Source organism: Panthera leo, chromosome B3 (genome assembly GCF_018350215.1).
Source record: "Panthera leo isolate Ple1 chromosome B3, P.leo_Ple1_pat1.1, whole genome shotgun sequence".
NCBI lineage: Eukaryota > Metazoa > Chordata > Mammalia > Carnivora > Felidae > Panthera > Panthera leo.
The window spans coordinates 70,700,354-70,714,003 of record NC_056684.1 but is presented as its reverse complement, the minus strand read 5'-3'; the positions used below and the strand labels follow the sequence as shown (position 1 = coordinate 70,714,003).

At 38.2% G+C, this 13,650-nt stretch overlaps 2 protein-coding genes across 7 annotated transcripts in view; one reads left to right on the top strand and one right to left on the bottom strand.

The window, feature by feature from the left end:
• LOC122222252 (olfactory receptor 4N2-like) overlaps positions 1–13,650 on the top strand; it is a 127,657-nt gene that overhangs the window by 16,783 nt on the left and 97,224 nt on the right. For 4 of the 6 annotated variants that reach the window (XM_042942545.1, XM_042942540.1, XM_042942544.1 and 1 more), the window contains exon 2: positions 10,142–10,204. The exons of the other annotated variants lie outside the window; for them this stretch is intronic. The gene's annotated coding sequence lies outside the window, so the exon portion shown is untranslated. The remainder of the gene's footprint in view (positions 1–10,141; positions 10,205–13,650) is intronic. 6 annotated transcript variants of the gene reach the window in all.
• Positions 7,221–8,406, bottom strand: LOC122222253 (olfactory receptor 11G2-like). Its single transcript, XM_042942546.1, has one exon. The coding sequence runs from the start codon at positions 8,288–8,290 to the stop codon at positions 7,322–7,324; it is 969 nt and encodes a 322-aa protein (XP_042798480.1). The 5' UTR covers positions 8,291–8,406; the 3' UTR covers positions 7,221–7,321.

The window sequence follows — 13,650 nt, the reverse complement described above, 5'->3', positions numbered from 1 at the left end:
AAGAATTCCATTTTCATTCATCATTTTATCTATTTGAGTCATCTCTCTTTTCTTTTTGAGAAGCCTGGCTAGAGGTGTTTATTTTTTCAAAAAACCAACTCTTGGTTTCCTTGACCTGCTCTACAGTTTTTTAGATTCTATATTATTTCTGCTCTGATCTTTTTATTTCTCTTCTTCTGCTGGGTTTAGGCTGCCTTTGCTGGTCTGCTTCTATTTCCTTTAGGTGTGCTATTAGATTTTGTATTTGGGATTTTTCTTGTTTCTTGAGATAGGCCTGGATTGCAATGTATTTTCCTCTCAGGACTGCCTTTGCTGCATCCCAAAGCGTTTTGATTGTTGTATTTTCATTTTCGTTTGTTTGCATGTATGTTTTAATTTCTTCTCTAATTGCCTGGTTGACCCATTCATTCTTTAGTAGGGTGTTCTTTAACCTCCATGCTTTTGGAAGTTTTCCAGACTTTTTCCTGTGGTTGATTTCAAGCTTCATAGCAATGTGGTCTGAAAGTATGCATGGTATGATTTCAATTCTTGTATACTTATAAAGGGCTGTTTTGTGACCCAGTATATGATCTGTCTTGGAGAATGTTCCATGTGCACTCGAGAAGAAAGTATATTCTGTTGCTTTGGGATGCAGAGTTCTAAATATATCTGTCAAGTCCATCTGATTCGATGTATCATTCAGGGCCCTTGTTTCTTTATTGACCGTGTGTCTAGATGATCTATCCATTTCTGTAAGTGGAGTGTTAAAGTCCCCTGCAATGACCACATTCTTATCAATAAGGTTGCTTATGTTTGTGACTGATTTATATGTTTTGGGGCTCCCATATTCGGCGCATAGACATTTATAATTGTTAGCTCTTCCTGATGGATAGACCCTGTAATTATTATATAATGTCCTTCTTCATCTCTTCTTACAACCTTTAATTTAAAGTCTAGTTTGTCTGATATAAGTATGGCTACTCCAGTTTTCTTTTGACTTCCAGTAGAATGATAAATAGTTCTCCATCCCCTCACTTTCAATCTGAAGGTTTCCTCAGGTCTAAAATGAGTCTCTTGTAGACAGCAAATAGATGGGTCTTGTTTTTTATCCATTCTGATACCCTATGTCTTTTGGTTGGCGCATTTAGTCCATTTACATTCAGTGTTATTATAGAAAGATATTGGTTTAGAGTCATTGTGATGTTCCTAGGTTTCATGCTTGTAGTGATGTCTCTGGTACTTTGTCTCACAGGATCTCCTTAGGATCTCTTGTAGGGCTGGTTTATTGGTGACAAATTCCTTCAGTTTTTGTTTGTTTGGGAAGACCTTTATCTCTCCTTATTCTAAATGACAGACTTGCTGGATAAAGGATTCTTGGCTGCATATTTTTTCTGTTGATCACATTGAAGATTTACTGCCATTCCTTTCTGGCCTGCCAAGTTTCAGTAGAGAGATCAGTCACGAGTCTTATAGGTCTCCCTTTATATGTTAGGGCACGTTTATCCCTAGCTGCTTTCAGAATTTTCTCTTTATCCTTGTATTTTGCCAGTTTCACTGTGATATGTCGTGCAGAAGATCGATTCAAGTTACGTCTGAAGGGAGTTCTCTGTGCCTCTTGGATTTCAATGCCTTTTTTATTCCCCAGATCAGGGAAGTTCTCAGCTGTTGTTTCTTCAAGTACACCTTCAACACCTTTCCCTCTCTCTTCCTCCTCTGGAATACCAATTATGCATAGATTATTTGTCTGTAGTGCATCACCGAGTTCTCTAATTTTCCCCTCATACTCCTGGATTTTTTTTTTATCTCTCTTTTTCTCAGCTTCTTCTTTCTCCATAATTTTATCTTGTAGTTCCCCTATTCTCTCCTCTGCCTCTTCAATCCAAGCTGTGGTTGTCTCCATTTTATTTTGCAGCTCATTAATAGCATTTTTTAGCTCCTCCTGGCTGTTCCTTAGTCCCTTGATCTCTGTAGCAATAGATTCTCTGCTGTCCTGTATATTGTTTTCAAGCCCAGCGATTAATTTTATGACTATTATTCTAAATTCGCTTTCTGTTATATTGTTTAAATCGTTTTTGATCACTTCGTTAGCTGTCATTATTTCCTGGAGGTTTTTTTGAGGGGAATTCTTCCCTTTCATCATTTTGGATAGTCACTGGAGTGGTGCAGAACTGCGGGCACTTCCTTTGTGCTGTCTTGAATAACCTGCGTTGGTGGGCAGGGCCGCAGTCAGACCTGATGTCTGCCCTCAGCCCACCGCTGGGGCCACAATCAGACTGGTGTATACCTTCTCTTGCCCTCTTGTATGGGCGGGTTTCACTGTGGGGTGGCGTGGCTCCTCTGGGCTACTTGCACACTGCCAGGCTTGTGGTGCTGGGGATCTAGTGTATTAGCTCGGGTGGACAGGCAAGGTGCACAGGGGCGGGAGTGGCAGGCTCAGCTCACTTTTCCTTTGGAAGTCCACTTTGGGAGGGGCCCTGTGGCACCAGGAGGGAGTCAGACCCACCGGAGAGATGGATCTGCAGAAGCACAGTGTTGGGTGTTTGCGTGGTGCAAGCAAGTTCCCTGGCAGGAACTGGTTCCCTTTGGGATTTTGGCTGGGGATGGGCGAGGGAGATGGTGCTGCCAAGTGCCTTTTTCCCCTGCCTAGCTGAGCTCTGTTGTCCGGGGCTCAACAACTCTCCCTCCCGTTGTCCTCCAGCCCTCCCACTCTCTGATCAGAGCTGTTAACTTATAACCTTCCAGATGTTAAGTCCCGCTTGCTGTCTGAACACACTTTGTCCGGCCCCTCTGCTTTTGCAAGCCAGACTCAGGGGCTCTGCTTTGCCGGTGGGCTGCCCCTCTGCCCTGGCTCCCTCCCGCCAGTCCGTGTAGCGTGCACCGCCTCTCCGCCCTTCCTACCCTCTTCGGTGGGCTCTCATCTGTGCTTGGCTCCAGAGACTCCGTTCTGCTAGTCTTCTGGTGATTTTCTGGGTTATTTAGGCAGGTGTGGGTGGAATCTAAGTCATCTGCAGGACGTGTTGAGCCCAGTGTCCTCCTAATCCACCATCTTCCCAGAAGCCTGCTCCCCCCCCAGTTGCATTCTTATACACTAATAATGAAGCAACAGAAAGACAAAGAAACTGATCCCATTCACAATTGCACCAAGAAGCATAAAATACCTAGGAATAAACCTAACCAAAGATGTAAAAGGTCTGTATGCTGAAAAGTATAGAAAGCTTATGAAGGAAATTGAAGAAGTTATAAAGAAATGGAAAAACATTCCATGCTCATGGATTGGAAGAACAAACATTATTAAAATGTCAATACTACCCAAAGCCATCTACATATTCAATGCAATCTCAGTCAGAATTGTACCTGCATTCTTCTTGAAGAATGCCTGAAGCTAGAACAAGCAATCCTAAAATTCATATGGAACCACAAAAGGCCCTGAATAGCCAAAGTAATTTTGAAGAAGATCAAAGCAGGAGGCATCACAATCCCAGACTTTAGCCTCTACTCCAAAGCTGTAATCATCAAGACAGCATGGTATTGGCACAAAAACAGACACATAGACCAATGGAAGAGAATAGAAACCCCAGAACTAGACCCACAAACGTACGGCCAACTCATCTTTGACAAAGCCGGAAACAATATCCAATGGAAACAAGACAGTCTCTTTAACAAATGGTGCTGGGAGGACTGGACAGCAACATGCAGAAGGATGAAACTAGACCACTTTCTCACACCATTCACAAAAATAAACTCAAAATGGATAAAGGACCTGAATGGGAGACAGGAAACCATCAAAACCCTAGAGGAGAAAGCAGGAAAAAACCTCTCTGACCTCAGCCGCAGCAATTTCTTACTTGACACATCCCCAAAGGCAAGGGAATTAAAAGCAAAAATGAGCTATTGGGACCTCATGAAGATAAAAAGCTTCTGCACAGCAAAGGAAACAATCAACACAACTAAAAGGCAACCAATGGAATGGGAAAAGATATTTGCAAGTGACATATTGGACAAAGGGCTAGTATCCAAAATCTATAAAGAGCTCACCAAACTCCACACCTGAAAAACAAATAATCCAGTGAAGAAATGGGCCGAAAACATGAACAGATACTTCTCTAAAGAAGACAATCGGATGGCCATCAGGCACATTAAAAGATACTCAACGTCACTCCTCTTCATGGAAATACAAATCAAAAACCACTCTGAGATATCACTTCACACCAGTCAGAGTGGTGAAAATGAACAAATCAGGAGACTATAGATGCTGAAGCGGATGTGGAGAAACGGGAACCCTCTTGCACTGTTGGTGGGAATGCAAACTGGTGCAGCCGCTCTGGAAAACAGTGTGCAGGTTCCTCAAAAAATTAAAAATAGATCTACCCTATAACCCAGCAGTAGCACTGCTAGGAATTTACCCAAGGGATACAGGAGTGCTGATGCATAGGGGCACTTGTACCCCAATGTTTATAGCAGCACTTTCAACAATAGCCAAATTATGGAAAGAGCCTAAATGTCCATCAACTGATGAATGGATAAAAAAATCGTGGTTTATATACACAATGGAATGCTATGTGGCAATGAGAAAGAATGAAATATGGCCTATTGTAGCAATGTTGATGGGACTAGAGAGTGTTATGCTAAGTGAAATAAGTCACACAGAGAAAGACAGATACCATATGTTTTCACTCTTTTGTGGATCCTGAGAAACTTAACAGAAGACCATGGGGGAGGGGAAGGAAAAAAAAGTTAGAGAGGGAGAGAGCCAAAACATAAGAGAGTCTTAAAAACTGAGAACAAACTGAGGGTTGATGGGCGGTGGGAGGGAAGGGATAGTGGGTGATGGGTATTGAGGGCACCTGTTGGGATGAGCACTGGGTGTTGTATGGGAACCAGTTTGACAATAGATTTCATATTAAAATAAATTAATTTAATTAAATTTTTAAAAGAGAGCATAGGTGTTAACTCTTCCTTAAATGTGTGTTAGAATTCCCTTGGAAAGCCATCTGGCCCTGGACTATTGTTTTTTGGGTGATTTTTGATTATTAATTATATTTCTTTACTGGTTATGGGTGTGTTCAAATTTCTGTTTCTTCCTGTTTCAGTTTTGGTGGTTTATATGTTCCTAGGAATTTGTGTATTTCTTCCAGATTGCCCAATTTATTGGTGTACAGGATCTCATATTATTCTCTTATTATTGTTTGTATTTCTGTTGTTTTGGTTGTGATCTTTCCTCTTTCATTCTTGATTTTAGTATTTGGGTTCTTTCCTTTTTCTTTTTGATTAAACTGGCTAGTGGTTTATCAATTTTGTTATTTCTTTCAAAGAACCAACTTCTGGTTTCATTGATCTACTTTTTTGTGTGTGTGTGTTTTTTGGGTTTTTTCTGTTTCAGTGCGTTAATTTCTGCTCTAAACTTTATTATTTCCTGTCTTCTGCTATATTTGCTGTTGTTTTTCCAGCTCTTTAGGGTGTAAGGTTAGGTTGTGTATCTGAGACATTTCTTCCTGTTTAGGAAGCCCTGGACTGCTATATGCTTTCCTCTTATGACTGCCTTTGCTGCATCCCAGAGGAGAAAATAAATATTTTAAAATTTTATTCATTTATTTTTTTATATTCCAGTATTATGAGGAGCACTGAGTAATGTATAGATGTTGAATCACTGTATTCTATACCTGAAACTATTTAACACTGTATGTTAACTACATAGGAATTAAAATAAAAACATATTTAAAAATTGAATAAAGAGACGGAACAAAAGAAAAAGTAAAGTTGTGTTAACCTTATAATTGAACATGGAGATATTTACATACATCAAAGGCTAACCATAGGGAAATGTTGATGGATCAATATAATTTTGGTTTATCTTTGTAATATGCCATAACTCACTGAGATAGGTCACTAATAAAATATATTGAGAAAGAAATTCTAGTGTAATTAACATATAGTGTTATATTTGTTTCAGGTGTACAATATAGGGGTTCAAAAAACTCTTAATTCCATACACCTCATTCACCCATCCCTCCACTTACCTCCCCTTTTTCAACCACCAGTTTGTTCTTTATTATTTAAGGATCGGGTTTTGTTTGTTTTTTTGTTTTGTTTTTGGTCTCTTTCTTTGTTCATTTGGTTCTTAATTTCCACCTATGAGTGAAATAATATGCTCTTTTGTCTTTCTCTGTCTGACTTACTTTGCTTAGCATCATATTCTGTAGGTCCATCCATGTTATTGCAAATGGAAAAATTTCATTCTTTTTATGGTTGAGCAATAGTCCATTGTATGTGTATGTATACATAGACATATCTATCTTCTTTATCTTCCATATGTTCTTTATCTATTCATCTATGGGTGGGCATTGGATTGCTGTCATATCTTGGCTATTGTAAATAATGCTACAGTGGACCTGGGGTGCCTGCATCACCTCAAATTAGCATTTTCATTTTCTGTGGGTAAATATCCAATAGTAGAATAACTGGATCATATGGTAATTCTATTTTTAATTTTTAAGGAACCTCCATACTGTTTTCTATGGTAGCTGCACCAGTTTGTATTCCCACCAACAGTACATGAGTTTCCTTTTTCCTCCACATCCTTGCCAATGCTAGTTTCTTGTGTTTTTTTTATTTTAGCCATTCTGACAAGTGTGAAGTTTATGGAAATAGTTTTAAGATGGTTATGGCATTAAAATAAGTCACACAGTGTTAAAATTAAACCACACATGGTACTAGAAACTGTTGTTTAACTGTATTTACCCCAAGCTGAGTTATGCCTTGAGTAATGTCCTGGACTTTATGTTTAGCTCTTATCTTTACCGTATTCTAGGTAGCTAATACACTGTAAATTCCTAATCCTTGTCCTATGCCCTCTGAAAAATCATTAATATCCAGCTAAGGCTATTAGTCTGTTTCCTTAAAGATGCATACTTTGACAGGGTAGACTTCCTTCAAATTTGCATCTTCCTTCTCAGTAAGTATGTCTCAGTGGAGAATTATTGGCTTACAGTGTTAATGCCCAAAGCAATCTGTGCTCTCTATTACATGTGTATCAGTTGTTTCAACTCAGTAATGCAAAATAGACCTCTGTCTTTTTAGAAATTGCATTACATATAGAGGGACTAATGGGCTTAGATACTAAAATTTCACTTACATGATAAATAGCTTCAAAACAAAATTGAATCCACTTGCTAAAATACATTCTTAAATAAGACTACTACAATTTGTGGTGAGTGGTGTTTAAGATGATAATGGGCTTTCATTTTAGTAGTTTTGAAATACAGTTTAGTGAATTTTCAGACAAATATATCACTCATGTTTTGTTAAGGGAAGTTACACTCCAGTGATGGAATTTGACTCTGATTTACATTTTATGAATACCATGCTCAGTGCCAAAGATTTTCTTCAGAGCAGTCTTCATTTCCTTGTTCCTAAGGCTATAGATTAGAGGATTACAGAGGGGTGTTATCACAGAATAAAGTAAGGTCACAATTTTCTGCATTTTCACTGGGCGTCCTGATCCAGGACTAACATACATCACCATAACAGAGCCAAAAAACAGGATCACCACTGCCAGATGAGAAGCACAAGTGGAGAAAGCCTTGCGTTTGCCTGCTGCTGAGGGCATCCTTAGCACAGCCACAATCACCAGAGCATAGGAACAAAGAACAAAGAGAAAGGTTCCAATCATGAAAACAGCATTGAAAGTAGAGTAAATGAACTGTGTTGTGGTGTCTTCAGAACAGGACAGCATCATCAATGGGGCAGGATCACACAAGAAATGGTTGATGGTATTTGGGCCACAGTAGGGTAACTGTGAAATGAGAACAACTGGGGTTAGGAAGAGGACGAACCCGCATGACCAGCCAAAGATGGCAAGGCCAGTGTACAGCTGTTTCGTCATAATGAGTGGGTAATGCAGAGGACGACAGATGGCAAGGTACCTGTCAAAGGCCATGATGCAGAGGAAGAAGCCCTCATCACACCCCAGAGAGAAGAAGAAGTAGAACTGTGCAAAACAGTTCACAAAGGAAATGGACTTGCTTGAGGACAGGAAATTGGCCAACATGTTAGGGACGGTCGTGGTGACATAACATATTTCCAGGAGAGAGAAATTCCCCAAGAGGATGTACATGGGCGTGTGAAGACGCCGTTCCCACCGCACTGCACAGACAATGGCTGCGTTCCCCATGAGAGTCAGCGTGTAGACTACTGAGAAGAGCCCGAAGTAGAAGAGCTGCATTTCTGGGCTTGAGGGAAAGCCCACGAGGATAAAGTGGCTAACGGAGTTGGTGGTTTCTGTGCTGGACACATTCATTGGTCTGGAAGACATGGAGATGACTTTGTTATAGCACTCTTAATGGAGTATGCTGGTTCTTCCTGAAAACATTAAATTTCTTTATTTTTTATTTCATAAAGTAGTAAACAGACTTTTGCTTAAACAGCAAAACTGTGACTTACATTACTCAGCCCTGAACATATATTATTTAAAAAGGCGCAGTACTAGAAAAGAAGGAAAACATGAGTTGGAGACAAATTTTTCCCTTTCTAAGAATGCTAGACTAGATACTAGGAATGCAATCTTGTGATTCTGATAAATTACCGGTGTTAGTTTACTTTTCATATGTTTACCTGCACTATTGATACTATATTTCTGTGCATGTGAATATATTTCAACAGTCTATGAGTACTTGATATTCTATGATTTATAACTGACTTAATAAAAAGACTAAATGAAGACACCTAAGAATCTAAGGGTAGTGCCATGACAGGACACAAACTAATATTTATTTTCATTTTCAGTTCCTCCAGGTTACTCATGGAGTTTTAAAGTAACCTAAAAAAACCTCTATCATTCCAGGATTTATTCATTTTTTTAATGATACTTAAGTATTCATACCAGTGTTTAGTATAAAAATGCTTCCTTTACTTTTTTGGCAACTGAATGCACTATATATTGTGAGAAAGAGCCCTATACCTTGGCCTCTAAGTTGCTCTGGCTAAATATTTTGATGTGTTTCTGTGTCGATATATGTACCACATAGGCCCGTAATGGCAATTGACCTAAGGGAAAGCAGCTAGTTTGAGTCACAGTGACCAAGTTCATTGTCCTTATACTTGTACCCGTGGTCAAGTTGGCTGTAAGAAAATTGGAAAAATAGGTTTCATACTTTTGTGAGAATTTACATAGTATTTTTTTTTTACCTCCTTCCCACCCCCAGTCTTTGCCCACATGTTCTTTTTTTCTCTCTTTTAGACAGAACTTTCATATCTTTTTACATCTCACTAAGCCCCATCTAGGCCTTTCATGTCTGGGCAAATGAGAAACAATGAGCTTTGCACTTCTCTCTGGGTACTTCCATCCCAAGTAGTTGTTCCTAAATAAAAAAAAACTCAGTTCTCCTGTTTCCTCAGTACCTTTACTCTGACCTTTTGCATTAAGCAAGGTAATTCATTCAAAAATACTTATTAAACTTCTTCATTGTATCAAGTTGTCTTTTAAGTGCTGAAGAAACAGCTGTGGGTATGCCAGATCTTGCACTTATGGAACTTATAATCAAGAGATTAACAATATATTTTAATACATTTTTTGCTGAATTTTTTTTTGTTTTATTCTCCTGGAAATATTTTTTACATTTTATAAGGAATAATCTAATAAATCAAAGAAGATTTTTCAAAGTAGAAATCCAAGACTCTAAGTCAGGGAAATCCTGGACTTACTTGTGTAAAGGTCAGACCACATAGATGGCTGACTCTTTTATTTGACCGTTGAGATGGCATCTAGATTGGAAGGACTACTATTTATAGATTCTTTTTGCCTTGTAATTGTATATATGGTTATAGAAGGTCAGGTCAGCCAAATCCTTGGCTCTATTGGTTTTCTAAAACACTTTATTAATGTTTTTAAGAACAGAATTTACTCATTTACACAGGGATTTTGAGAAATCATGTCCCTAAATTCCTTTTTGAAAGATTTTTTATTATTATCATTGAGGTATAATTGACATACAACGTTCTATTAATTTCAGGTGTACAACATAGTGATTTGACAATTTTATACATATTGGAATGCTTGCCACGATAAGTGTAGTTACCATGTTACCAAATATGTTATAATATTATTGAGGATATTTTCCACATTGTACTTTTTTATATTCCAATGGATTGTCCTTTTGTCCTTTAGGCATTCCTGTGGTCCTGTTTACTCAGCACCCTAGTGTCATCATCTCAGTTTAATTATTAAGAGGTAGGTCGTTGACAAAGGATTTGTTTCAAATCATTATTGACCCTTAGCCCCCTTATTTTAGAATATTTCCTGGAGATAGTAATTGTCCAAAGCCAGAGTTTAGGGTACATCCTGTATGATTAATAAAAATAACAATAAAAACATGCTGGAAACTTTTGTTACTTCAAAAAGAATCCCCATTAAACCAGGGCTTATTAATGTGATGGGACTGAAAAGTAATAAATGGGTTTTGGAAAGAAGATATCACTGGAGAGAGAAATTTGCCATATTTATTCACCAAGCAACAAAAATCATCAAAATAAATCCTTCTCCAGCAATTGTCAGTTGATATACCTCTTCACTTAAAATCCTAAGCCCTTGTATGTATCTCTTATTTATCTTTTAGAGTGATACACAAACTAAGTGAAAAATATTCCCCAGAATTCAGGGAAACAAGAAGGAAATTAATATTTTTAGGTTTTATTTATTTGTCAGCATTTCAGTCTAATGAAATATTTTCAGCTTTTTTAAAGATAAAAAATTTCTTATGAAATTATTTTTGCAAAAACTTTGAGTACATGTGGCTCACATGTTAGACAATTTCCACTTACTCCTTGGATGAATGCTGAGAAGAGGGTCAGAGACCAGACATAAAATATTACTCCATGGAGCAACAGGCATGTGAAGGACTTCCAAGAAATTGGATGATCCAGTTTGTAATCTCTCATGGATTGCAAAGAGTAAGCCTTACAAGATACTTTTTCTCTAGTTTGAAAGCACATGTTTATGGTAAAAATGAAAGCCCAGAAGAAGGTATTATATATGTCTACTTTCTTGCATCATGACCTTTTGGGATTTGGGATTTATCCTCTTGACGATTTGATAGTATTTGTTCAAAAGAGGAGATAATTTTTGAATTTTCACTTATTTATAATTAAACACCAAGTCTTAGTATTCCACAAGGAATAGTGAAGATAAAGAATCAATTCTATCTTTTCTTTTTTCTCTAGTAGTCATATATCATTGAAGGTTTTTGGGGAATAATTAGTCATAATAGGGATTGTTATAATAGCTGTAATAGCAAGCTCATAGGAATCCCTTTGTCTATTTTGAAGAAGAAGAAATCATTCTTTGACCACCAAATGTCTGTACTTAGGTAGTTTGTTAGAGATATCTGGGGTGCATTTTATTTATTTATTTATTTATTTATTTATTTATTTATTTATTTATTTTTGGGTTTTTTTGTTGTTGTTTCAATATATGAATTTATTGTCAAATTGTTTTCCATACAACACCCAGTGCTCATCCCAACAGTTGCCCTCCTCAATGCCCATCACCCACTTTCTTCTCCCCCCCACCCCCCATCAACCCTCAGTTCTCAGTTTTTAAGTCTCTTATGTTTTGGCTCCCTCCCTCTCTAATTTTTTTTTCCTTCCCCTCCCCCATGGTCTTCTGTTAAGTTTCTCAGGATCCACAAAAGAGTGAAAACATATGGTATCTGTCTTTCTCTGTGTGACTTATTTCACTTAGCATAACACTCTCCAGTTCCATCCACGTTGCTACAAAAGGCCATATTTCATTCTTTCTCATTGCCACATAGCATTCCATTGTGTATATAAACCACGATTTCTTTATCCATTCATCAGTTGATGGACATTTAGGCTCTTTCCATAATTTGGCTATTGTTGAAAGTGCTGTTATAAACATTGGGGTACAAGTGCCCCTCTGCATCAGCACTCCTGTATCCCTTGGGTAAATTCCTAGCAGTGCTATTTCTGGGTCATAGGGTAGATCTATTTTTAATTTTGGGGGGAACCTGCACACTGTTTTCCAGAGCGGTTGCACCAGTTTGCATTCCCACCAACAGTGCAAGAGGGTTCCCGTTTCTCCACATCCGCTTCAGCATCTGTAGTCTCCTGATTTGTTCATTTTCACCACCCTGACTGGCCTGAGGTGATATCTGAGTGTGGTTTTGGTTTGTATTTCCCTGATGAGGAGCGCGTTGAGTATCTTTTCATGTGCCTGCTGGCCATCTGGATTTCTTCTTTAGAAAAGTGTCTATTCATGTTTTCTACCCATTTCTTCACTGGATTATTTGTTTTTCAGGTGTGGAGTTTGGTGAGCTCTTTATAGATTTTGGATACTAGCCCTTTGTCCGATATGTCATTTGCAAATATCTTTTCCCATTCCATTGGTTGCCTTTTAGTTGTGTTGATTGTTTCCTTTGCTGTGCAGAAGCTTTTTATCTTCATGAGGTCCCAATAGTTCATTTTTGCTTTTAATTCCCTTGCCTTTGGGGATGTGTCAAGTAAGACATTGCTGCGGCTGAGGTCAGAGAGGTTTTTTTCCTGCTTTCTCCTCTAGGGTTTTGATGGTTTCCTGTCTCCCATTCAGGTCCTTTATCCATTTTGAGTTTATTTTTGTGAATGGTGTGAGAAAGTGGTCTAGTTTCATCCTTCTGCATGTTGCTGTCCAGTTCTCCCAGCACCATTTTTTAAAGAGACTGTCTTGTTTCCATTGGATGTTCTTTCCTGCTTTGTCAAAGATGAGTTGGCCGTACGTTTGTGGGTCTAGTTCTGGGGTTTCTATTCTCTTCCATTGGTCTATGTGTCTGTTTTTGTGCCAATACCATGCTGTCTTGATGATTACAGCTTTGGAGTAGAGGCTAAAGTCTGGGATTGTGATGCCTCCTGCTTTGGTCTTCTTCAAAATTACTTTGGCTATTCGGGGCCTTTTGTGGTTCCATATGAATTTTAGGATTGCTTGTTCTAGTTTCAAGAAGAATGCTGGTGCAATTTTGATTGGGATTGCATTGAATGTGTAGATAGCTTTGGGTAGTATTGACATTTTGACAATATTTATTCTCCCAACCCATGAGCATGGAATGTTTTTCCATTTCTTTATATCTCCTTCAATTTCCTTCATAAGCTTTCTATAGTTTTCAGCATACAGATCTTTTACATCTTTGGTTAGGTTTATTCCTAGGTATTTTATGCTTCTTGGTGCAATTGTGAATGGGATCAGTTTCTTTGTCTTTCTGTTGCTTAATTATTAGTGTATAAGAATGCAACTGATATCTGTACATTAATTTTGTATCCTGCGACTTTGTTGAATTCATGTATCAGTTCTAGCAGACTTTTGGTGGAGTCTATCGGGTTTTCCATGTATAATATCATGTCATCTGCAAAAAGTGAAAGCTTGACTTCATCTTTGCCAGTTTTGATGCCTTTGATTTCCTTTTGTTGTCTGATTGCTGATACTAGCACTTCTAACACTATGTGAAACAACAGCAGTGAGAGTGGACATCCCTGTTGTGTTCCTGATCTCGGGGAAAGTTCTCGGTTTTTCCCCATTGAGGATGATATTAGCTGTGGGCTTTTCATAAATGGCTTTTATGATGTTTAAGTATGTTCCTTCTACCCTGACTTTCTTGAGGGTTTTTATTAAGAAAGGATGCTGAATTTTGT

Coding starts and splice junctions, on each gene's coding strand:
- LOC122222253 (XM_042942546.1), bottom strand. CDS start 8,290: ATGTCTTCCAGACCAATGAATGTGTCCAGCACAGAAACCACCAACTCC.